Source organism: Alligator sinensis, unplaced genomic scaffold, assembly GCF_000455745.1.
Source record: "Alligator sinensis unplaced genomic scaffold, ASM45574v1 scaffold720_1, whole genome shotgun sequence".
In the NCBI taxonomy this organism is placed as follows: domain Eukaryota; kingdom Metazoa; phylum Chordata; order Crocodylia; family Alligatoridae; genus Alligator; species Alligator sinensis.
Window position 1 is genome coordinate 2,230,020 of NW_005842026.1, and position 25,317 is coordinate 2,255,336.

Here is a 25,317-nt window from a genome sequence, read left to right on the forward strand (position 1 = left end):
TTTTTTTTGTTTGTTTTTTATCAAAGAATTTTCTTGCTGTTTTTTAATAACGGAAAACTAGGATCCCTGGTCATTAGTGGTTGCTTTGATTTGGATCTGATAAGCGGGCAGTCTCTAAGGACTAAGCAAGAGGTTGCGGTTTCTCCTTTCTTTTGGGTTGGAATCTGTTTTTGGGACCCAGAAGGCCACTCTGCTTCTCCTACACACAGATTCCGTTTACACAAGGCAGTTAAATTTGCGTCATAAAGTAACCAGAAAAGACTCAAGAACTGGTCCATTTGTCATTTTACCTTTATTAATCCCATGTGTGATTCAAATTATAATATCTCTTGACCTTATGTTGTGGGCAACATGACTCTCATCATTTGTGTAAGCAAACAACATTTTTCTGTTTTTGGATTTGAGAACATGTTCCATAGTGAGGTTTTTTTAGGCTGTTATGTCTATATATTGGTACTAGTTCAGGGAGTGTTTTTCCCCCCCCCCTTGCTTTTTCATTTATGGCTATGTATAAATAGCATAAATTGCATTGTGGCAAACCTCGGTAAATATGTGGAGCTTTTCTTGGTGTCCTTTATTAATGTTTCTTTGAATACAGTTCTGTTCTTAGGGCTGTTAAGGCCGTAAGTCATGATGGAACATAACCTGATCTTCTGATTTCTGTTTGATTCCCTGGAAAGCTGCTTTCATTATAGTGCAGACAGCTGGTACAGGAATAACTTAACAGAAAAGATCCAGAGTTGTTTCACTTGCTTAATGCTGGAGATGATGCACACAGGTTTTGAAATTACTACTAGTTTTTTGCCTGTCTTTGAATCAGTAGCATGCTTCTGACTGTGTCACAGTGGAAGTGAAAGGATAGTAGGATATTGTAACAGGTATCGGCTCTAGGCCGATCCAAATGTGGCCTGCACACCTGTTCCTGGGGCAACAGCCCGGCTTCTCTCCTGCCATGCCTTGCTGTTAATTGATTAATTGATGTAAATTAGCAGGAGGCTGCCCTTGTACCACCCCGCTGCCAGGGGGTGCTATCTGCAGCTCTGTTTCCTCCCCTACGCCACAGCCCATGCCTTGCCAATGGAATAGACATAATGTCTTAGCCTTATTACAATCTGGCCCCTTTTTGTCCTCTCTGGGCCTTCCTTCCTTTGATAAGCGCCCTCTCCGGCCCTATCTCACTATGTACCCTCTCCTCTGGGGCCTCCTCAACTTCTCTTTTCTGGGCTTACCTCGCCCGCACTGGGCCTTCTGAGTAATGCCGCCCTCTCTCAGGGCTCACCACGCCTGCACTGGGGCGTCTCCGCAATGTCCCTTCTCTGGGGTTCACCACAATGCCGCCCCTCTCCGGGGCTTCCTCAGTAATGCCGCCCCCTTTTCTGGGGCTGGGGTCTGTGCACCCCGAAGGCTGCGCCCTCACTGGCGCTGGGGTCCCCACTCCAGTGTGAGTCCCTTATGAGGCTTCCTCCAACTCCTAATAGCCTCACCCAAACCACCGGTTACAAACAGCAACACAAACATGAGCCACTTAGCTATAACATAAATGGAAGCCACCCGGCCATAACAACAGCCCAGCCTACCAGGGAATACTCCATCCCTCAGCTGTCAGATGCTGCACCTTCAGTCAGGCTTTCCCTCTCTTCCAAGGCAGAGAGCTCTTTCCTCCTTAGCTGCTGGCAGTGAACTGCCTCTGGCCTCAGCTCCTAGGGTTTATAAGGGAGCCAGGCCCTGCCCCTTTCAATCAGCTGACCGCTGGCAGGTGTGATTGATTGCTTAGATGTTCTTGTATGCAATCCTGGAGCATGTTAACAGTTAACATTTTTACGTGTTGTTAGCAGATTTCTTGTCTAGTCACCAATTGCAAGGCATTCTATATGCCCCCCATGTAACCTTTTTAACCATTTAAAACTGATGCTTTATATTCATTTTCAGTTGATGGAATGTGCATACTGCTTTTCTTTTCAGATATTTGTAGGTAATACAGTTAAATAATAATCTTGTTAAAGTTGAATAAAAAATTAGGAAAAGCATATTACATTGGGATGTAGTAAACTGTGTTGCTGACCTCTAGTGTTTTCTTCATGAACCATTTTAGGATTGATAGATTATATATTGTTTGGAAGGCAAAAGTTGAGTCTCTTCTCAAACATGAAAATGGCTTTGTACAAGTTGTTGACTTAATTTTTTCTTGTGCATTGTCCTATCTGTTTTATAGTTTGAGTGTATTGTATTCTTCCCTTTGATATTCTTTCCATCGTAAATCACTTATGTAAGGTTTTTGTCTTCTGCATGGGAAATAATTGCTTTGTTACACAAGTTGTTCAAAATAAATTTACACCAAGGTATGATGAGTTTAATATGGTGACTTTGAAATCACTCTGTTTAATGAACATTTTTAATCTTCCTTAAGTGGAAAGAGAGAATGAAAAATTTAGACAAGAATAAGTGTAGATTGGGTCTATATAAAATGATAGGGCATGAATTCTTCTTGGCTGCTCAGGAGCTGAATTGCTTTTATCCATTGGCAGAAAACAATCTTAATTACTAAAATTTAAATTCTAGTAGGTTTTAATGATTTCTTCTTTCAACATTCATCTGTAGGACAAGAAAGATAATCTTGTAGTATGTGTAAAGATACTAACAAGCCTTGATGATAGGTCAAGAGCTACTGTTAATTCCATGACTATACTACTCTTGAATAGTTATCACAGGGGATCTCTCTACTCAGCCTTTTTTTGGATCCTGGGAAGGTTTTAATCTATAATTTAGCCCAAAATGAAGAGCAAAGATTTGTCTCTTGGTAAAAATATCATTTTTAATTTCTGCCTAAATCAGTAGAAAACTCCAGTCTTTCCTGGGGAAAAAAAAATCTCCTTGCCTGCTTGTTTTAAGATTAAAGGAAGTAAAATGTAAGATTGGTTATTCAAATGTATTTATAATGAAGCCACATGATTTTGTTTTCAGTTTTTGATTCTTAATATTTTACTATTTAAAAGAACTGTATTGTTGGTCAGTCTCCTCTCATCAGGCCTACCATCAGAAAAATGTGGTCATTACCTTTCTCAAAGTGACGTAATCTGTTTACAGAGATTCTTTTTAGCAAACCCAGAGTATCAGTTAGCAGTGTGCTGTTACAGTTGTTTGCATGAGTCTTGTGCCTTTTCCAGAGTTGTTCTCATCATCTTTGCAGTTGGAGGTGTAAAGCTTATGGTTGGGTGAAAGGTTTACTATCCAGAGTATCTAGTAAATCTGGATAAACATCCTGATTTGTACTCCAGAAAAGTTTCCACAGAAGGAGATGATATGGGTTATGTTTGTTTCTAAATGACAACAGATAGGTAAGTGTCCAGAAGTAATTTGACTTCTTCCAGAAAGGCCTGTGCTTCCTGGTACCTCTCTTTTGAAGAGGTGATGGAACCTGATTATGCCAGCTAACAACTAAGACCTATCAGGGTTAGTCTAGGTAGCATGTGGGAGACCAGTTAGGCAGCAAAGGCAAACAGAAGCTAAGAAGGCCAGTAACATGAATATATTTAAACAACCTGTAGTGCTTTCAGATGGCCAAATAAGGTCTTCTGTCTTGAAGTTCTACTTTGCTTTTTAATGTTGACAGTGAAATGGCCAAAGTGACAGTGCATATAGCAACCTCCAAATAACTGGTGGGGTATGTGGTTATGTGCTTGTAATGGATCACCTGTAAAAATGGTTCTATAAGCATTGAGCAGTGGTAAAATAGGGTGGGGGTTAGCTAAATACTACTTATTCAGGAAAGCTGCATACATTCATACTAAGGAAACTGTATATTTAGCCTTGAGAGAGACTTTTTTGTCTTAACCTAAATTTAGGTTAGTCAATTATCAAAAATTGGGTATTTGTTAGTTAGTTAGTTAGTTAGTTAGTTTGATTCACGCGCCACCCTTCCTGAAAGAGGCTCAGGGCATCTTATAGAAGAGAGCAAAATTAAATTATGAAACAATCAAACAGGACAACAAAACAGAAGAAATAACTTTCCAAAGACAATAGCATATTAAAATAACCCGTGAAGCAAAAAACATGCTACACGGTGTCCCAGCCTAGCCTTGCCTGATAAGCACCTGCCATAGACATCTCCAGGCCTTTTCATTAGCCTAGGTAATGACTTCCAGCTAACTGTTTAACCAGTCTAATTGGAGGAGGTTCAATGAATAATTTTTTAAAAGATATATACATCCCTAGTTCTCCTCTGGTAAGCAGTAACTTTTGTGTTGGGATGGGCAAATAGTTATTTAACAGTAACATTTTGCAGTCAAATTGTAGTTTTTCTTCTTTGGTAGTATGTTTTCTGAAATACCCCATTCCAGACTCTCTGCTACTTCCAAATCTCTTGAAATACCCAAGCCCTGCAGTAGTCAATATAGATTTGCACATTTATTTTCCCTTCTCTATTCTATGTCCCATTTTGGTGTGAAGTTTTACTCTTTCTCAGAAGTATCAATAGTTGTTCATTGAAACTTAGCTACTCAAAGCTTCTTATTTGACTTGTTAACTTCATGAAAATTAGTAACCGTCTTGCCTTCACTCTTTTTAACATGCTTTAATTAACCCCCTGATTAGTTCATATGAGGTAAGAATACACCTTTTTTTCTAATGAAGACAAGCAAACAGGCTAAGATAGGACTTTATTGGTGTGCCAGTCCTGAGGATATTTTGATTTAATCTGAAAAAGGGATGATCCAAAAATTCAGGGATCTGATCGAGAATATAGTGGATTCTAATCCCAAAGAATAATGATTTTTTTGAATGAAATTAATCCCCATATTTAATGGGTTGTTTTTGATATCTGTTATAATCTTGTTTAGATCTTGCGTTTTTTATTGTCGTTCTTTCAGCTGAAATCGCATCAGTGTTCTCAGCTTTTGCATAAGTAGGGTTCTGAAATTAAACTGTTTGGCTTTGTCTTCTATACAAAAAAAGTGTATTATTTTTGCAGATTAACTAGCTCCAAGATGAAACCCTGTAACTGTTTTAAAGCTTTACACATCAGTAGGGTTCTGATTTGAGTCTGTTTAGTCTGGTCTTCAGTACAAAAAATATGTATTCTTGTTTCATGTTAGCCAATCAAAAGGTTAAGTATTTTGAGTTGAGGTGGTTAGCTGTGTTCCTTTTGAAGTGTAGGGCAGGGTGGCACTTAAGGACTAGTTCTGAGGCATGAGCTTGTGTAGGCAACAGCCCAGTTCCTCAAATGCTATTGGTATTTGGTGTTCAAATCCTCCTTAAGATTTCACTTAAATTAGCAGATTGAGTGAAAGACTAGACCTCTCTATCATTCAAGCAACTTGCAAGTCTTGTATGATCCTTTTCACTATGGCTTTGTTAGATTATGAATATCTATCTGAATTAACTGTCAGATCGAGTCTCTAGCTATATTGCTGCACTTGTTATGAAATGAAAGTGTGTGTAATTTATCTAATGTAAATATTTTTGTTTCTGAAGTTTTCTATTAGAGGTTTAAACTAAATATTGCAATGCAAAACAAATTAATGAACTAGGCTGTTTATCTGTTTTGTGGTAAATGGAAGAAAACAAATCCACTCTCTTGTTTGTCTTTTCAGGCTCGGATAGCATTTTTACAAGGAGAAAGAAAGGGTCAGGAAAATTTGAAGAAAGATTTAGTAAGAAGAATAAAAATGTTAGAATATGCATTAAAACAAGAAAGGTATGTATTTATGCAGATTTTTTTAGCTTTTTAGAGGTAACTTCTTTTCATATACATGCTTGTTGCAGCATGTGGATGTTAGTAATATTTCAGAGGATCACTTTAAATAGAGGAACTCCTTGTGTTTTGGCAACGGTTTGGCCTAAACTAATAATTTTTAGTTTAGTTTGAGGTCCTGAAATATCGTTCTGAAACATGTTCCTAAGTCTGAAGCCTATTTTACCAGGTGTTTTCTTAAACGGACTTTTCCTGATGCACAAAAGTAAAGTTTTGTGCTTCTCCTGATGTCACCATAACTGCTATATAACAATTCTGAAACTGTCCTACAGACAAAGAATGATATAATCTATTATGTTCCAGTTTCATAAAGCAAAGGAATAATTGTATAACAAAAAAATTGCAGAGTAATGGAATCTAGCTTCTAACAAATTCCCATAGAAACAGTAAAAACTTTACTGTGCCTGTCCAATGCTGTATTAGGCTTTATCAGTTGATAAACATCATTGTTTATAATTGCTAGTCCAATTCTCTATTTGTTTCACAGTGTCAAATGTGCATTTTCCATTTCAAAGAACAGCATTCTGTACAAGTTATTGTTAAAGCTGTAGTGTGCTGTTCCTAAATGAGAGATACTAAAAAGTTAAACTTTGTTAGATATATTGTACTTGTTTCTCACCTGTTAAACCAATAATAACGTTTCGAGAGAGAGAGCGATTTAAATAGAAATTACTTTCTATTTTTATTTGAATTGGATGAAATCATCACTGTATGTTGACAAAATATAGAGGATGATCATTGGTATATCAGTATCTTTAAAAAAAAAAAAAATCAGGCAAATACAGAAACAAAACTCCAATACTGGAGTAATACACAGGAATTGCGCATGAGATGGAGGTCATTACATATTTACAAAGGAAATAATGTACAGCAATTCTGTAATTTATCTTCTGTAGTATCAATATAATACTTAACGTATTTTACTTTTTAAATAATCTGGGTTAGAGACACTGGTTTATTGGCTGGTGACGAATATATTTAATCTGGAATTGTCTTCACTTTTTTTATAGTATAAGAAAAAGTATATCTAAAATGTTTGGTTGTCTTTAATATATTTGCACTTCTGTTTGGTCCCTGTCTATTCTTTTATATGTTTTTGCCCTAAAAGTAATTTTATTTACTAAACCCCTGCTCCCTCCATTATTTATCCAGTCCAGTTTCCCTCCCATGTGGATTCTCAGATCATCATTATTTTTATACCCTTTTAGCTCTCCCCCACCATCATTAATCCGAGGAGAAAATAGATCTGGGGGTCAAGTAGCTCCGTTTGCTCTCTGCTTCCTCGCACCTTTTTTCCTTGGCAGTCCCTTCCCCCTCTTCTTACTGTCATACCCTGCTCTTTTCCTGAGCACCTAGAAGTGAGGAACAAATTTGAAAACAATAACCTTGAAATTAGACATGTCTGTAGCAATTTGCATATACTGCCTGTACACTTAGTTCAACCAGAATGGGTGCATTTTAGCTTTGAAATTGCTGCAAGTTTTAGCACAGGTACTCCGTAAGCACGCTTTTAAGCAGTGCTTTGGCACTTACTTGTATAGTACAAACCATGCATGATATTAGTCCAAAGCCAAAAGATTCGTAATTTTCCATACAGTTCCTTGGGCTGGGTCCTAGCAGAGTCAACAACATTTTAAGCCAAATGGCCCCCCAGCTCAGCACTGCTCTGTGTGTATGTACACATGTACACTCCAGATACTACCCCCCGCCTTCGAGCGACCACATAGGCCATCAAACTTATCTTTGTACTCCTTGCTGGCACAGACTTTTGGGTCTCCCATAGTCCTCATCTGCGTGGTCTCGGCAGTTAGCCAGACTGTGGGCTGACTTCACCCCTAGCCCCTCACTGGGAAACTGATCAGTCTTTTCCCCCTTTGGGCCAACACTCTGCCCCTTATGCCCTGAGAGCTGGGCTCTAAAATAGCTGCCCTCATCAAGCTCCTGCCTGCTGCCTGCTCCAGCCCTTGAAGTGACAGGCACCCAAAAGGTGCTCTGTCACACCTGCCCATTTCTCCCAGGACTGCTGGTGCTGGGGCAGGGGCTGCAGCTGTGCTGCTTATCCCAGGGCGCACTCCCCAAGGGGAAAGCTGGAGCAGCTCGATGCTTTGGGGGTGGGTATCATGTCCACTCTGGGTTGCTTGTGCTCAGCACCGCCCCTCCCCCCACTCTCTAGCGCTTGAATTTAAGTGGAGGATTAGATGTGGCTCCCCCTGTGAGTAACTCTGGCCATCCCTGTCCTATTCAAATGGTCTGCTCTAACCTATCTTTGTGGTAGGTTTCTAGCAGCATGTTTGCCCAATGTGGGCAATATATAGTCATGCTTAGTGTTGGCTGCATTTAATCAGCTTAATGATTGGTTTCTATTGCTGAGCATATGCTGCTTTTGGCAACAGTTTAATGATAGTGTATTTAGTGAGATTTCCTTGTATGCAGTTATAAGAAAAGAAGTTTTTCCCCATGCCAGTTATGAGAAGAAACCTTGTTTTGTATTCAAGTCAATACAATAATCCCTCCATATGTAAGCAGTGAAATCCTTTATGGGAGGTTCCTGACTCGCACCCTATGGAGTCATTGCTCTGCATAGTTTGTCAGATACTGTTTCCTGAAGGAAATTGTGCAGAGCCATATTTCATGTCCTATATTGTACTATATTTGTACCCTTCATCCACCCTCCTTACCCTTTCCTTTTTGTCTTAGAATATGTCTGTACTTCCCTGTTTTCTTAATTATTTTGGTCCCCAACATTGCTGTTTTATCTTTTTTATTTTCCCTTGTGATATTCCCCCTTCTACTTTTTCATCTCCCTCATATTATTCAGTCCTGCTTAAATTCTTTTGAATACTCCTAGTTTTGTGACTTCTCCCTATCTCCTTGTCCTTGTACTTTGGTATCTTCTTTTTCTGGGGTTAAGAGTTTGCTTTTCAATGGATGTCGAGTCTTAGGCTGCAGTTCCGGTGTGCTGTCCATTAAGTTTAGTTTCTCAAAGATGTTAAGACCTCCTTTCTGTCCTTCTTAATATATTGCTGCTCTTGATGTGTAGAGATGCATTTAGAAGGAAAACCCCATCTGTGTCTTATTTGCTTCTCTGAGAGGTATTGTAATTTTACTCAAATATATCTTTCTCCTTAATGTTGCCTGTAACCAGTGAGAATAGAACTGGGAAGTTTCTCCAACCTTCTTCAGAATTTGCTGCTTTTGTTCAAAATGCAACCTGTCTCTTGGTTAGTTTCAATTGGGGTAATGTAGAGCTGTGTGACAAGGACTAGATTCTTTGTTTTCATCAGTAGGAATATGAGTCTTCTGCTGGACATCTGTTTTTCACATATTATTCTCTCTGTTTCCTGTAATCTCAGTTTTCTTTGCAAGCTGCTTTTTTTTTCTTTTTTGACTCATCTTAGTTTTGTTTTGAAGATTTACTGCTAGTTGCAGGTTTCTCTCTTTTACAGTCAGGGTTGTGACCCTGCCCTAAATTTCTTTGATCTCTGCTTTGATTTTTATCAATCTGTGCCTCTATAGAGTATTTTAAAGCTCTGATTTCTGAGATGAACTCACCAAAGTCCTTTCTGGTCAAAGGGACTGTTTTGCCTTTTTCCTTTTCTGCTCTGCCTGTTCTGTTTTTCCTTTGCAACAGCCACCGTTCTGCAGACCCTGTGAACTGTTCTGAATCTTCCAGCAAGTTTCTTCTGGTGAAGCTTAAGTTGCTTCAGTGCTATTGAAAATTTCATTCCACTTCAGAATCTTAGTTTTCTGTGGTCCCTTGGCTTGCAGGAAACAGATCTGTAAAACAAGGAGGGACCAGAAGACCTTCCAGCCAACCACTTTCAGTTTCCTTTAGTAGTTTTATAGGATTGCTTTACCAGACCTACTAGACCAGAGCAGCATAAGAAGAAAACAACCAAAAGTAGATCCTTTTTGTTCTTAATAGTTAGCTTATGTTAAGTATCAGTTGACTATTGGTCTTAGAGGCTTTGCAGCAAGAGCTTTTTCTTATTCTGAAGTAATATAAGGAGCTTTCTTATCCTGTAAAGCTTTCAGTTCAGCTTGGCTGACCAGGCATCTCTAGGAAGAGCACATCACTAGAAACTATAAGAAGTTGGCAGATAAGGATACAGACACATTCTAGCTAACAGATCGTGGCTTATAGTGCAAGCTGGCTGTCACAACTGCTGAGCTTACTGGCCCCTGCTTATAGCACAGGGCTAATCAAGGCCCTCACTTTATTGCTGTTCTTAAATCACATAGAGCAGCGATTCTCAACCATAGGCCCACTGCACTCTAGGGTGCCTTTAGAGCCTTTCAAGGGTGCCAGTGGGCACCATTCAATGTTAGCACAGTTGGGTGTGCAAACATAATTCACAAGATAAACCCAGAAATTTCAAACAGGAATCCATAGTAGTAAAAACATTGTCCTGTTTTGGTCTTCCTGAGTTCTTTGCAATAGAAGCATTGCTTTATTATTTTTCCATAGTCAAAATAATGATTGAAAAGTAAGACCTGGCATTTTCTCAGAGGTGCCTCGAGTCTACTGAGGGGTGCCTTTGAGGGTAATATGGTTGAGAGCCATTGCTGTGGAGGGCTGAGAGAGAGAACAGCCCAGGCATGCATATTCAACAAGAATGTGGCAAGGAGCCTTTTGATTAGAAGTGATAAATCCCTTTTCCTGTGCCTTTTAACAACTTTTGAGTCAACCCTTATCAAACAATCTTTGGCTTACACTAGAATTCAGTCAGACAAGTTGACATACCATGTAAATGCTTAATTTGCCCTTCCTTCTAGCATGGTCTTGTAGAGCATCTATGAAATTTAGGGAACCAACTTTCATCTCAAAATAGTAAGACTTCAGGTATTGTATACATTTATACCGTATGGTTCCCCTTTTGCCTCAGGAAGGATCTACTGTCAAGGACAAACATTTTGCACCCAAGGCCTGACAATGTAAATTTAAATTACCCAATTTATAAGCAATATCAATCAAAGTAAAACAATTCATTTTGAAATTTTTTTTAGCCTTGAGAAAATACTGCACAATTTATCTTGGAGGGGTCTCTTCTATATGCGTTTCTGGCCATCAGTGTAAAGGCAAAGCATTATCCAATTCAGAAAATCTCTCTCTCTGATTTATAATCTTCACCATAAATTTAAAAAAGTGCTGCTATATGGTTCTAAGGAGTTAGTTCTTGGGTAAATAGATTTCAGAAGGTAAAAGGTTAGGCTCCTTTCCCCCCTTTATGCTCTTTCGGAATGATACAGCTTGAAAGATCCTGTCTAAAATACAGACACAGATATAGGGGGCAGTCTGGTCATATTTTTCACACTTTCAGTAGTTTTTGCAAATTAAAAATTAAGGCCTCCCTCATAGAGGAAATTGTCCCATTCTACTTGCCCAGTATATTTGTATCAATTATACTAGCTGATTGTTTGTTCATTTCCTTTTTTTAAGGTCTCCTTTCTTTCTCTCTCTCCATGTTATGTTTCCTTTACTCATGACACGCTGCTGGCCGCATTGTTCCATTGAGCAGATAAGGCATTAGACAGTTGTTTTCTAAACTAGTGTATCATTTTTGTTTTCTTGTCATTTGATAAGATAGGGTTGATGTATTCATTGAATGTTGAAAATTGCGTATAAAAACAAACTGAAATAGCACAAAAAACAATAATAAAATCTGCTAGTGTTTGATTAAATTATAATTATTTTCTTTGACAAACTTCCTCTCAAATATGATGCGGTCCTATTTTTGAGCAAAAGTCTTAGTTATTTTGAAACTGTACCTCAAAATCTTTCTTTAAAAACATTTGTTTCCCCTTGTTACAGAATTTGCATTGGCTTTCTAAGTTATTGAATGTACTGCTTATTTCATTCATGAATATGGCCAGAATACTTGGCACACTTTCAGAAAGCATTCTGTAAAATAGTATTTCAATCAAAACTCACCAGGTCAAATACTATTTATAAAGTGTGAACTAATTTACAAGCTAAGAATAAGAATAATTTGTATCAATGTATTTTATTTGAAGAAGTCCAGAGCTTAGACACACAAGAGGTGCTAGAAGTCTGAGGTTTAATTTCTTACCTTAGAGAATGCAGTACAAAAACAATTAAAATGGTACACTGAGAAATACAGATTAGCAATTTTAAAAATAGCCAGGGTTCCATATGATTAAAAATCAACGCAGTTGAACACAAATACGTTTTAAAAAGGGAAATATCTCTTAAGGCTTAAGTTGTGCCCAGAATTCTGTGTTGTACAGTAGTTAAATATCTTCTTCTTCTGTGGCAATTCCTTACAGTTGAGGATTATTCTTCCATGATTGCTGTATCTGTGCATTGGAAGATGGCTGATGAGGCCTATCTGGGATTGATAGACTCTACTGCAGCTTGGACATGTGTTTCTGTGTGGGGTGGGTGGCTGGATTCTTGATTTGGTCTGTGATGTGCGGTTTCTGCCACTTTGGCTTTTTCATCTCCTGATGTACAGGTCATCTCTTAACTGTCAGACAGTTTCCGTTACATTATTATTAAACATATGATTGTGTTTTTCCATTGCTGATCATTTTGTCAAACTTTAACTGTTGACATTTTCGATGCCAGGTACCTGCTTTACCTTGGTTTGGTTTTGGTTTTTTTTTTTGCGGGGGGGGTTGGTCAAGTTTCAACCAAAATGGCTTAGCTTTTCAAGAGAATGAGATTAGTAGAATACTTTGTTTCTCCTATGTGTTGGGATTGAAAAGTTAGAGGATAGAAAGTTAGAGAAGGAGAACAGATATAAAATGTCTTGTCAGTGATATCAGGCAAAAGAGCGAATGAGAGGAGGGAAGGGAGATGGTCATGTCAGATCTTGTTTCTTTTTCTGTTTTAAAGAAGTTCATAGAATCATAAGCTGGAAAGGACCTCCATAGGTTATTTATTCCAACCCCCTGCCTTAAGGCAGGATCATTCCTGTCCAAACCATCCTATACAGATCCATTGTCTAAACTCTTAGCAAAACTACACAGTCAATCCTGACCCAACAGAAAATATAACAGCCTAATCTGCCTCAAGTAAAACGGGGAGACTGGTGGCTATTGTCTTGCTACAGTAAAGGTGGTTAATATATACTCCATCTCAGAAAGAGGCCACGTCCCCAGCTACAGAGGAAGGCAAAAATCGCCACAGTCCATATCAGTCTAACCATGCAGTAAAATTCTTTCCTGACCCCAGATATGATGATCAGCCTGACCTTGAGTAGAGCAGCAAGACCTTCTAACCAGGAACCCTCCAGCTTGTCCCAGCTGGGAGCATTGGCACATCCCAGTAAAGATTTCCAGCCTTGGCTGCAGCCAATACCCAGTTCCTCTGAGGAAAGCTTAAAAATACCCTAACACACATGGTAGCAGGGGAGCATGAGGGAAAGGGTTGTTGAGATCCTCTTAAAGAGAGTTGTTGAGATCCTGTTAAAGAAAGGAGGGGTGGGCAAGGGTCTGAGGTGAAGTCAAATGAGGTAGATCAGGCTTGTCCAACATACGGGCTGCCATGCGGCCCTCAAAGCCGTTTTCTGAGGCCCCAGGTGCTGTGACCGGAAACGAAAGTAAACACTCTACTTTTGTTTCAGGAGGGGTGATGTGATACTGCTTCCTGTGAGGTCTTTGAATATAGCTCGCTGGCCCACTGGGTGATAAAAAGTTCACGATCCGGCCCCACATTCAAAAACTTTGGACACCCTTGAGGTAGATAATCATGAGCAGATCCAGGATTTTGGAAATGGGGGTGCAGAATGTGGGGCACAGCATGACACGTTTTTTTTTTAGTTAAAGAGAAACTACAAGTCTTACTAATATGCCAAGGGACTATTGCTATATTGTTCACTTTAAGATCAGAGCAAAAACAAATATACCATGTTTACTTGAATACAGGACAAGGCTGTTTTCCCCTAGTCAGCGTGGGGGGAAAAGCCCTTTAACTTGTATTTGCATACAAGTAAACCTCATGAAATACTTTGTCTATTATTAAACTTGAGCCAAAAGCAGCATGTGTTTAGTAGTGGAAACCAATTATGAAGTTGAATAAAAGCAACGAACACTGAGTGCGTCTATAAAACACATGGCCAATATTGGGCAAACACACGGATGGTGGGAACTTCTTTTTTTTGGCTCTTAAAAAATACCAGGTTGGTATTCCCTCAACAGGGAACTGGCACTGGGCCTCGAAGTACCACAATACCTAGCTAGCCCTAACTTTCTCCCCTTGATGCCAAAAATGCTATGTTTGATATGCTGATGGGAGCCTACTACAAGGATAAGTTAGTGCAGCCCATTTGAATAAGATGGATCATAGTGCCCATTGAGTGTAGTCCACCTCAGCAGCTACTTTTTTTGTGGTCACGGAGAGCCACTGCATTGCATACATTTCAACATAGATGACATGTAGGGGTGGACACCGGGGGGGGGCAAGCACATGTACCCCCTGAGAGTGCTGGTGCCCCCCCTGAGAGCAAGCGGTCTGGCTAGTAGGGGGTCATGGAGAGCACTTGTACCCCCCCTGAAATTGGCTCTGCTGGTGGGATGTTGGCGGTGGAAGTCCCAAGACTTGTGCCGCTGTACCGCATGCAAAAGTGTAAGGACACCCTGCCCTGCACCCCACTCCCGGTTGTACCCTGCTGGTGCCCTCCCAAGCTTGGGAGGCATCAGTTGCCCATGCGCTTGGGGACCCTCCCCCGGTCAGTAATCAGCTGCTGATGTTGTCTTCTCCCCCCCCCGGATCAGAAGGCATCTGTCGCCCATACATTTTGATTTCCTCTTCACTCACACAGCTGAGCTGTGCCTTTCATTCCCATTTCCAGTGATTCCTGTTTCTTCATCAGCCCTAAATGTCTGGCAAACATCACCAAACGGGGCCCCAAAGAGTTCACCCAGAACCCCTCTTTCACCCTCTCTCTCAGCCTGGCACATATGATTAGCGCAGCCCTGACCTCCATGAGGTGGAACCAGACCAGCTTGCCCTGCACCTCATCTGCATGTAAATGTTTGGAAGTTCCTAGGATTTGTGACAAGAACACACGGTTCTAGTCATGGATGGGGGGGCTAATTAGCACATGGATCCTTTTTTGGCAGGTATCTGGAGAACCCCTGCCCCCTGCTTAGCTGTAGGGTCAACATGGTTTGAGACACTGTTGACTATGCTGGGGCTCAGCCCAGTGAACTGTATGGAAAATCATGAGCCTTTCTGGCTTTGAACTAATATCATGCATGGTTTGTACTATATAGAAGTAGGTGCCAAAGTGCTGCTTAAAAATGTGTTTGTGGAGTGCCTGTGTTAAAGCTTGCAGCAGTTGGAAAAAAGGTAAAATGTATCAATTCTGGATGTAAGTATATGGATACTGCATGCAAATTTACTAGAGCTATGCTTTAATTTCAAGATCAGCGTTTTCAAAATTTCCTTCACTTCCATGTGCTGGGGTGGGGGTAGGGGGAGGATCTGACAGCAAGGAGTGGGGGAAAAGGCTGCAGGGGGGAAAAATTGGAGGTAGGCAGAGGGCAAGGGGCTTTCTGACTCCCCAGATTTATTTTCTCTGCTATAGCAGTGGGAGGGGAACAAATTCAAGACAGACATACAATAATTAAATTCTATACCTAGACAATTGCAACAACTTTATACATTTTCCATAAATAGAATCTAATTATTGGGGAGTTGTCTTATTATCAGGGGTGTCTTCTGTTTGTGTAAATATGGAAACTATTTGGGTGTGCACTAATTTGCTAGATTATATATAAAGCAGACCAGTGGCTGCCATGGTTCTCCTGCCTTATCTGTGGCACTTTAAGGTGTTATGTCTTGTTTTGCAACAGTCTTCTCTTCCCCCCCCTCCCCCTGCTTCTCTCCTGGTAATTAGCACAGAATGCAAATGTGAGGCTTATTCAGAGTAAATTACTTAGCTAGTTGCAGCTGCAAGCGTAAATAATCCATAAATAATGGTGTTGAAAAGCTTTTTATTAGCTGACATTGCTTCATGGATAGCATATAAGCTGTCTGCAACAGTTTCTTTGATTATAAGAATATAATATATACAATATAAGAATGTGATTGTGAGATACAAACACCAATATATTTTGAAGCTAACATGTAATTTTATAGTTAACATCGATATTGTCTTAAATTTCATATTTACTGTACCAGTGTTACCCAAGTGAAAACATTGCAATATATCTTTTATATAAATTTTATCTGTAATTGTAAGATGTTTGAATTTGGTTTTTTTCCCCTTTATGTTGACTTGTTAAATATATTGTGTCGTCCTTTTTTTAGGGCAAAATATCATAAATTAAAATATGGCACAGAACTGAACCAAGGTGACTTGAAAATGCCAACTTTTGAATCAGGTAACTCTTGGAAATTGTTTCTTTCAGTTTAATTCTTTTTTGGCTGCTTGCAGACAAAAACAAAAACAAGCTTTATGGGAAGCAGCGGCACGTTACTTTGACTGATTCAATCAGCTATTAGATAAAAACGCTAAAAAAGCCCCCCAGTAAAGCACCTGATCTATACAGATGTTGAGCGAGCTGGGTCCAACTAACATGCTGCCTTTTTTCTGGGCATATGCTGGGATTGGCATGGGAGCACGCAAAGTTTAAAGTAAAGTGCTGTTTTTGGGTGAGAGATGCATTTTTTTAATGTCTGCAAGCAGCTTTTCTGCTTACTCTGAGATTTGATTCTTAGGCAACTCCTAGCCATTATAATGTATTTATAATTAATAGGAAGAAAATTAAGTTTTGAAAATAGTTTTATTTTTGTATTTTTGTTCTAGCAAGGTATATAACCCTAGTATTTGGCAGTTAGCATATTTGATCTTTAAATAGAAAAAACTTCAGTTCCCTGCTTCTTTCAGAAAGATTAGGAAATGTAATAGGTTTTGATAGTTGACAGGTGAAGTCAGTTCTGCAAGTTTTGGTCTTTACCAAGTTTTGGTCTTTCTTCTTCTAAGACCTTTTTGTTGAAGGATTTTGTTCATTTATTGTAACATTTCACTGTTGTATACACTGGTTTAGAAAAAAACTAGAAAACTGTAACTGAAATAAAAATATAGGAATTTCTACATTGTGATATTTGCTATTGTCATTTCTTATTTAATAATGTAAAATAGGATATTTCCTTTTTTTCTTTGAAAGGTGCATTGTAGGGTTTTTTTTAACTCAGACTTCTACCAACTCATTTTGTTATAGTAAACTGATATTAAACGTGCCACTTGAAAAGAGAATTAGAATGAATCATTCTCATAAGTGATCTGCCTACAGCTATTTAGATAATTCTGAAAGAAATAGGAAAGTTATGAGCAATTGAATACATGTATGTAACACATTATAAATAAAACTGCGAATAATGCCAGTTCATCAGCTTAACTTTAGAAAATTTATGATGCAGGCTAAGGTTATAACAAAGGCTTTTTAACCCACATGCACACACACACACACCTACCCCCCCTCCCCCACATCCTCTCTTCTGCGTACAACCCCACGCCACCAACCCTCCCACATACAATAGACAAGAATAAGACTTTATTTTGAGATGTTATGCAGTTACTTCTATATACACTACTCAAACATAGATCAGGGCAAAAATATTTTTGAAATAAAATTAGTATGTTATAGATGCTTTGATTTTAATATATGATTTGTTTTTATAATTCGTTAAAATTATATCTTCTGAAAGATTTTTTGTGCAGCCCTTGACAGCTCACAGAATCTCATTAACTCATTAATCTCCAACTGAAATAATTGCCCACCCCTGCTTTAACCAGTAAATAGTGTTTTAGTATAGTCCTTACTCTGTGTAACAATATGTTGTTTTTAATAATGTTATAATCAAAGTCAGAACTTTAATTGACTAATTTTGATTTTATAATCATGACTGTGCAGGGTGGATTTGATTTAAATCAAATAGATTTAGATAAGATTTAAATCACTGATAAGGAAGCCTCGATTTGATCAGTTTTCTACAAAAAGTGCATTCTTGTTGTTTGACACAACCTTCATTAAAATATTCCTAGACAGGATCTCTTTTACAGCCTTGCAAGCCTGCTGCCATGATAGGTTTTCCCTTTTCTCATACCATTCACTCACTAGATCTCAAATCAGTGGAGAGACTATACTAAGAAATGTATCCCTTAAGACTTCTGGAATATTCTGCTCAAAATGTTTATATTCTGTTTCTACTGCCCCTTCCTCCTTGCGTTTATCTGCAGACTCCTCCTCCTTGCCCAGATCTACTCTACCTCCAACAATCCTCTGTTCATTTACTTTCTTGAAATTTTGCACTTTTAGAGAGTGGTAAGGGCTTGACTGTACGCAAACTTGCAGAGGGACAATAGGACTGATGGGTAGGTAATTAGGTCTGTTAATCTCTTATCTCCATATACCACTGTTAACAAGGATGTTATCTCTGGAGGCACAAGCAACAGTTTGAGAAGTGAAACTAAGTATCACAGAGATGCTTAATGGGATCTAGACTGAGCACTGAGTACCACTGGGTAGAGTGGTTTCTTTAATATTTACTAATCTATAGAGGAGCCTTTAGGTACCCCATAAGATCGGACCCCTAATATAGTCCATGGTCTGTTGTGACCTATTTATATAAAACTTCTCTAAAAAAGTTATATGAATATATTGTCTCAGATAGTATATAATTAGAAGTTGTAGTCCCCATTCCATAATGATGTCTTTGAGCTCTAATATAGTTTTAATTTAAGTTATCTTTATATAAAAAAATCACACACACGCACGCACACCCCCTTAACCAAAAAAGTACAATTAAATAAAATCTGATTTGAATTAACAAAAATCTAACTTTTTAATTTAAAAAAAAATAAATTGATTTTTAGCTACCCTGTGGCTGTGGAATGTGGATTTTCTAAAGGACCCTAGTTGGGTGCAGCATTGGGTCTGGCAAATAGATAACTAAGCTGATAAAATCTGTTGTGTCTGTATTGTCTCAAAAGGTTAAAACATAGTTTTAGTTTACCTGTATTGTACAAGGAGGAAGAAAATTATTAAGTGACATTGGTTTATATCTTTTCAGAAGAAACCAAAGAGACGGAGGTTCCTACAGTACCTCAAAATAGTCAACTGACCTGGAAGCAAGGCAGACAGTTATTAAGACAGTAAGTAATATAATTGAGTATCTGTTTGTATACTCAAGTTTTTCTTCTAAAGCATTAAAACACCTCACTTTGCTGTGTGAATTTGCATTGTCAGAGTGGTCAAATATTAGGTGGCCATGCATGATTTGCTAGTCTCAGTTTTTTTAAAGCAGTGGGTGTAAAGCTGTGGCTGCCTTACAGTTGACACTCTTGTAAATGATATCAGGAGCAATCCATGGGCAAGTGGATTTTGATATAGAAATTCTTTTAATACATGACATGGGAAGAAAATTGATTTAACTATCTTGTCTTTTAAAAATAGAAGCCTGGGTACATAAATTTCTATTGTTTCTCATTAATTTTGTCCTTTCATTCCCCCAACCTACTTAGGTATCTTCAGGAAGTTGGTTACACAGACACAATATTGGATGTACGGTCCCAGAGGGTAAGATCTTTACTTGGGCTCTCCAGTTCAGAACCAAATGGTTCAGTGGAGACAAAGAACTTAGAACAGATCCTTAATGGAGGTGAATCTCCTTCTTCTAAGCAAAAGGGACAGGAAATCAAAAGGTAGGTGAATAGATGTTACTTTTTTTTAATGTTTGCTTATTGGATAATGTTGACCTATTTTTATTAGTAATATGTTATTTCAGACAGGCAGCTATGGTATTTTGGTATTGAGAAATTGATTAGGCTTTTATAAACTTCATATATTACCTATTTATAGTTAGTTGTATGTGTTGGTCAGTTAATATTCATATAGTACAGCTGAGTTCATGAGAGTCCACAAGTTTAATTATTTTAGAAGCGAATTATAAACATAAGTGAAATTTATTAGTATATTTTTCATGTCTTTAAGCTTCAACTATGAATACTAATTGGACATTGTGTAAAAATTAGGCTTAATGCTTTAAGGTGGTATCAGTTTTGACACTTTACGATGGTGCTGTTCATTCATTAATCTATATAGGGAATTATTGTATAGTGTCTTTCTCCAAGAGTAATCCCTTGCAGTTGTATTTTTTTGTTGTGTATAAAACGTTTTAAAATGATTATATAAAGGTAGACAGCAAATAAATGCGTGACTTAATCACTTACATTTCTTCTCTAATCTCGTGAACATTTTTTATAGGAACTCTGGTGATGTTCTTGAAACATTTAACTTCTTAGAAAATGCAGATGATAGTGATGAAGAAGAGGAGAGTGATATGATAGAAGATATTGCAGAAGGAAAGGAAAAACATCGGATAAATAAAAAACACAAAGTAAAGATCTTTTGTTTTTGTTGACTTTTGGTCATGTACATCTGAAATTTACTAAGACTTGTGCTTTTAAAATACCCTGAAGAAACTTGTGTTCCTAATAGAAGTAAATACATTTGGCTGAATAGGTTAACTTTTCTTGTACTCCCCTGCAGCCTTTTGTGCATAAGTAAGTAAATACATTTGGTTTATTTTTTTCCAGAATTTGAAATGCTTTTCAAACAAGCTTAACTGGTGCTTGTATCGTTCTTTTGAGTAGTTGTAATCTGCTCACCAAACCAGCATCTCCTACATGCAATTAAGACTTCTGGCCCAGATTTATTCTGCTCAAAGATGCAATTATCTTCTATTTTGTTTCTGTACATCCCCCAAACTCTCCCCCAGAGCCTTTGTTTTACTCTGTTAAAAAATTTAACATTAACAGTTTATTTGGTAATCTCACAGCGGTGCTCTCTGTTGCCATAGAGGAGAGCAAAATTTAATCTCTCCTAATTTTCATATTAATTCAGCCATTTTGGAGTAGTTCCAAAGACTTCTATTTGCTTCTCAGTTGAATGGTTACTTGGCTGTTGTGACAATAGAAGGGGTAGTGTCAGACTGTGTATACTGTAGTAGAACTTGACAGGGTAAAGAGCAAGTATGAACCAAATGAGAATAAACTTAATAGTACAAGAAAAAAAAAAAGACTGAAGATGTGCTTGTTTCTTTGTTGCCAGTCAGATGGAGGCATCTACCTCCTGCTGCAGTCCTCCAGGTTGAACCAGAAAGGTTCATCTTCTTTCACAGTGGGAACCCTCCCAGTGGTCCTGGAGGGTTCCTGCCTCAGGAGAATTTTTCCCTCACTGCCAATGAGCTGATTGGTAGCACAGGGGGCAGAGTCCCATGGCAGCTATCAAGTAGCCTGTGCTTTGTCCCTGTGGCTGCCTCTGTCCTCTGGGCATTGCCATGTCCCCCCTACCCCGTGAAGCATACAGGTGGTCAGACAAGATGGGGAGGAAGAAATCTTCCTCACAGGTAACCGACATAACTTTTTGATCTTTTAGAGTCATTTTTCTTCCAGAAGAAAGTTTTGTAACATCTGTAGGCTCTCCTTTTTGTTCCAGGAAAAAGGCTTTTCTCCCAGAACAAATGAAATGTTTGTAGCGACCTTAGTTTTCCTTTATGATTTCCCATTCTCAGGTCAACTTTTTGGTAGTCTAGACTATATTGCCTGTCTCATTAACCCTTTTCTCCTATTTAGAAACTTGCTTGAATCTTGTAGTTTCTAGGTAAAAGTTAGGTGTGGTATTTTTAGTCTATGGTGGTATATACTGGAGAGCTGTACATTATTTTTGCTTACTGAATATCTCTGCAGCTTGATACCCTTTGGCTATAGTTCGTTTTGCTTTCATTTAAATAGCTAGAGTGTCTAAAAGTCTTGACCCTGACTTACTGGAAACTTGGCTTTTGCTTAAAGTGCTGTATTTTTGTAATTGATAACCAACTGTCTGCTGTTTTTCAAAGATGAAGAGTTGGTTTAAATGGATGTGAAGATGATGGATAATTCTCCAGTTTGAGTAATAATCGTAATACTTTTGTATTGCAGAAATAAGTAACAGTAAGATGATTTGAACAACTGATTGTCTTGTTTTGTCCAAGCTATATTTAACATTTAATTGCAACTGGAATAGGAGGACAGGTTTGGGGTTTTTTGTTTTGTTTTGGTTTTGTGTTTTTTTTTTTTGACCACTGCAAAATATAGATTGTTTTTAAGGCTTTTTACAGAGTTCTTAGTAAAGCATGAAAAGTGGCTAGATATACCAGTTGGTGACTTTTCCAAGTAAGAAAAGAGGAAAATAAATAATACTTCAGCAAACTAAAGCAAGTATTGGTCTTTACTTGATGAAGATTGATAGAATATATTGTATATTTAAAGTACGTGTAAGAAATGTGTGCCTCACTGTTTGCTTGTCTTATTGATGTTGTTTTTTCTTGCTACTAAGTCCTAATTTAAATTCCTCATTTCTTACTCACTTGAGATTACTTTTATAGGAGAAAATTTGCTGCTTGTTTAATAGTACGCATTTCCCTAAAACTCAGAGAATACATATATTGTGTTGACTTCCTTTGCAGATTGGTAATGAAGGTCTAGCTGCTGACCTTACTGATGACCCTGATACTGAAGAAGCTCTGAAAGAGTTTGATTTTTTAGTGACAGCAGAAGATGGAGAGGGAGCTGGAGAAGCACGAAGTTCAGGGGATGGAACAGAATGGGGTAAGAAATTAACTGAATGACATTTAGCAACATACAAAGATTTTCATAACAGTACATGTGAGTTGCACTACATGTTAAGATGGAATGGATGTGTGAATGTTTGTGGTGATTAGGTGTTGGCAAAGTAAACATTAAGTTAGATGCATATGACATTGGCTATTGAAACTTTTATACTCGTACCATGTGAGACTAGTTACAATGATTAAACTTCAAATCCAGCTTTGATTTGCTGTTGAGGGCAGTTTCTTTCTATATTTAATTTTTTGTTTTTTCTGATCTCTGCCTTTGAACATACCAATTTCCTTTCTGGGATCAGCATTTTTTTTCTTTACCAGAAAGTGCTGGAATTGTACATTCCTGTCTGAGCTAAGTCAGTTTTCAAATATATGCTTTGTGTTTGTTATTGATCAGGATTTATGTTTATAGTTGGATTTCCCCTCTAAATATTTTTCCTGTAGGAGTTAGAAGAATTATGAAAAAGCCCCAGTACATTATTTTTTGTCCACATATTGAGATGCTAACTAATTTCTTGGTAGAATCAGTAATAGATGTTCTTTATATGGCTGCATCTGTATTTAAGGTAGAAATTGAACTAAAATACTGATTGCTGCCCTGTGAAATTCAGGAGCAGATGTATGTTTCTCTGGCATATCAAAATTGGATAATAGTCTTAAAAAACCAAAACAAGTCGTTCCCCTCCCCCCGACAAAAAGAACAACACAAAGAAGTGGTTGTAGAGGGAGAAAATTTTACTAACTGTACTTTTCACAACTGGAGATCCTGGTTCCACATGCAGTTGTATTGTAACAGATGTGTATGGGCTCTGCAGTTGAAGCAAAATTGACAGTGTCAGCAAAGGTGACTTAGAATAATGATCTTGGAGGCTGGGTTTGAAGGGTTGTGGTGTAGTACAGAGGCTGTTTCAAAGTTTCCATAGTACTTTGATATCAGTGAGCAAAAAGAATATAAAGCCCTCTGCAATAATGCAATGCCTGGCTAAAGCATCTGGTCTGAATGTGACCGTGGCAGGAATTGGAGAGTCTATTCCTTCATGTAGCAGTTTGTTCTAATGATTGATTATCCTCCCAGTTTAGAGTTTAACTTCTTTTCCATTTGAAGTTGTTTTTTTTAAACTTCAGCTTCTAGCTGGAAGTTTTGATTATATTTTTGGGTTGAACAGCTCTTGAGTATTATCTTCCTGCTTTGTTATTCCACTTTGTGTTTTTGCCCACAACACTGTGAAAATTACACCTTTTTAAATCTTCCCTTTCTTCCCATACATACCTGGTTCCTCTCAAACTAGATGTTTGCCTATTATTATGGTCTCACGCCTCTTTCTCCTTAATATGCATAAGATTTTGAATAATGTTGTGTACACTCTCTCCTTTGATGCAATGTTAGGACCTAATTTCATTCAGTTGCATTGTCAATCAGTTTTATACTAATATAATTCTATTCACTTCGATGTTATTCCTTATATAAGCTGGAATAGTTGAGGATCCATTCAGTCTGGTATTAAACATTCCTTTTTTTTCCTAAAGTTATGATATTTACAATTTCAATTTAGTTTTTATTTTGCACAGATGTTAAAGAACATGATACTGTATAATATCAGAATTGCATGTAGTATTCCAAATGTCCTACTTTACTGCCTGTTATAATTGTGGGCTGATATGACTGGATTTATATTCATTTGCCTTATTACATAACTAAACTTGAAATTACTTTTTTTCTTAAGATGTTCTAAGCTATTCATAGACAAATAGATTTCCTCCATGTAAACACAGATCCTTTTTGTCCAAGAAAACACAGAACTTCTTGTCTTTTTTTCTTCTAAACACCCTACACCATCAATATTCTTAAATAAATTCCAATTACTACTTTTACAATTCTTCTTCTTCTTTGCACATATATACTTTCAAATTTTTGACTTGTTTTCTATGGGCAAATCTCTAGACCTGCTATCTAGAGATACCAATAGCATATTATTAATGAGCTGTATCGGCCAGTACCAATCAGATTCCGATGTGCAGCCAGGCATCATGGAGAGTGGCATCCAGCTGGTAAGTCTGTTGAGAGGAGCAAGGGGAGAGGGAAGGGGCATGGCGTGGGGGGGAGGAGGGGGCAGAATGAGGCCCACGCAGTGAGGGAGGGAGTGGGGCTGGGGCAGGCACTGCACAGCTGGGGCGGAGCACAGGACAGACTTAAAAGATTTCATAGATTTCACGACATTAGGGCTGGAAGGGACCTCGGAAGATCGAGTGCAGCCCCCTGCCCGAAGGGCAGGAAGTCAGCTGGGGTCATAGGATCCCAGCAAGATGAGCATCCAATTTACTCTTGAAGGTGTTCAATGTAGGTGCTTGAACCACCTCTGATGGCAGGCTGTTCCAGACCTTGGGGACTTGGACAGTAAAGAAATTCTTCCTTATGTCCAGCCTGAGATGGTCTTGCAGTAGTTTATAACCGTTTGACCTTGTCATCCCTTGGGGCGCTCTGGTGAACAAACGTTCCCTCAGATACTAGTGGTCACCCCTGATAAACTTATAGTTGGCCATCAGATCACCCCTGATCCTGTGCTTTTCCAGGCTAAAGAGCCCCATGGCTCTCAGCCTGTCGTCGTAAGGTCTGTTTTTCTGATCTCTGATCATGCGTGTGGCTCTTCTCTGGACTCCCTCAAGCTTCTCCACATCATTTTTAATTGTGGAGCCCAAAACTGGACGCAGTACTCCAGCTGTGGCCTCACCAAGGCCGAGTACAAGGGAAGAATGATGTCCAAGGATTTGCTTGAGAAGCATTTATGGATGCAAGCCAGCGTTTTGCTCACTTTACTAGCCGCAGCATCGCACTGCAGGCTCATGCTCATTTTGTGGTCAATGATGACCCCCAAGTCTCTTTCTTCCGTAATGCTAGCCAGTGTAGCACTGCCAAGCCTATAAGGATGCTGCA

The 25,317-nt window shown here is 38.4% G+C and overlaps 1 protein-coding gene across 1 annotated transcript in view; it reads left to right on the forward strand.

Annotated features, from left to right (window-relative positions):
• Nucleotides 1–351: 351 nt before the first annotated feature.
• STRN3 (striatin 3) overlaps nucleotides 352–25,317 on the forward strand; it is an 89,491-nt gene continuing 64,525 nt past the window's right edge. Inside the window, exons 1-7 of the mRNA XM_025202479.1 lie at nucleotides 352–369; nucleotides 5,589–5,692; nucleotides 16,029–16,102; nucleotides 18,795–18,876; nucleotides 19,246–19,425; nucleotides 19,988–20,120; nucleotides 22,230–22,371. Coding sequence (XP_025058264.1) covers nucleotides 352–369; nucleotides 5,589–5,692; nucleotides 16,029–16,102; nucleotides 18,795–18,876; nucleotides 19,246–19,425; nucleotides 19,988–20,120; nucleotides 22,230–22,371 — 733 coding nt within the window. The remainder of the gene's footprint in view (nucleotides 370–5,588; nucleotides 5,693–16,028; nucleotides 16,103–18,794; nucleotides 18,877–19,245; nucleotides 19,426–19,987; nucleotides 20,121–22,229; nucleotides 22,372–25,317) is intronic.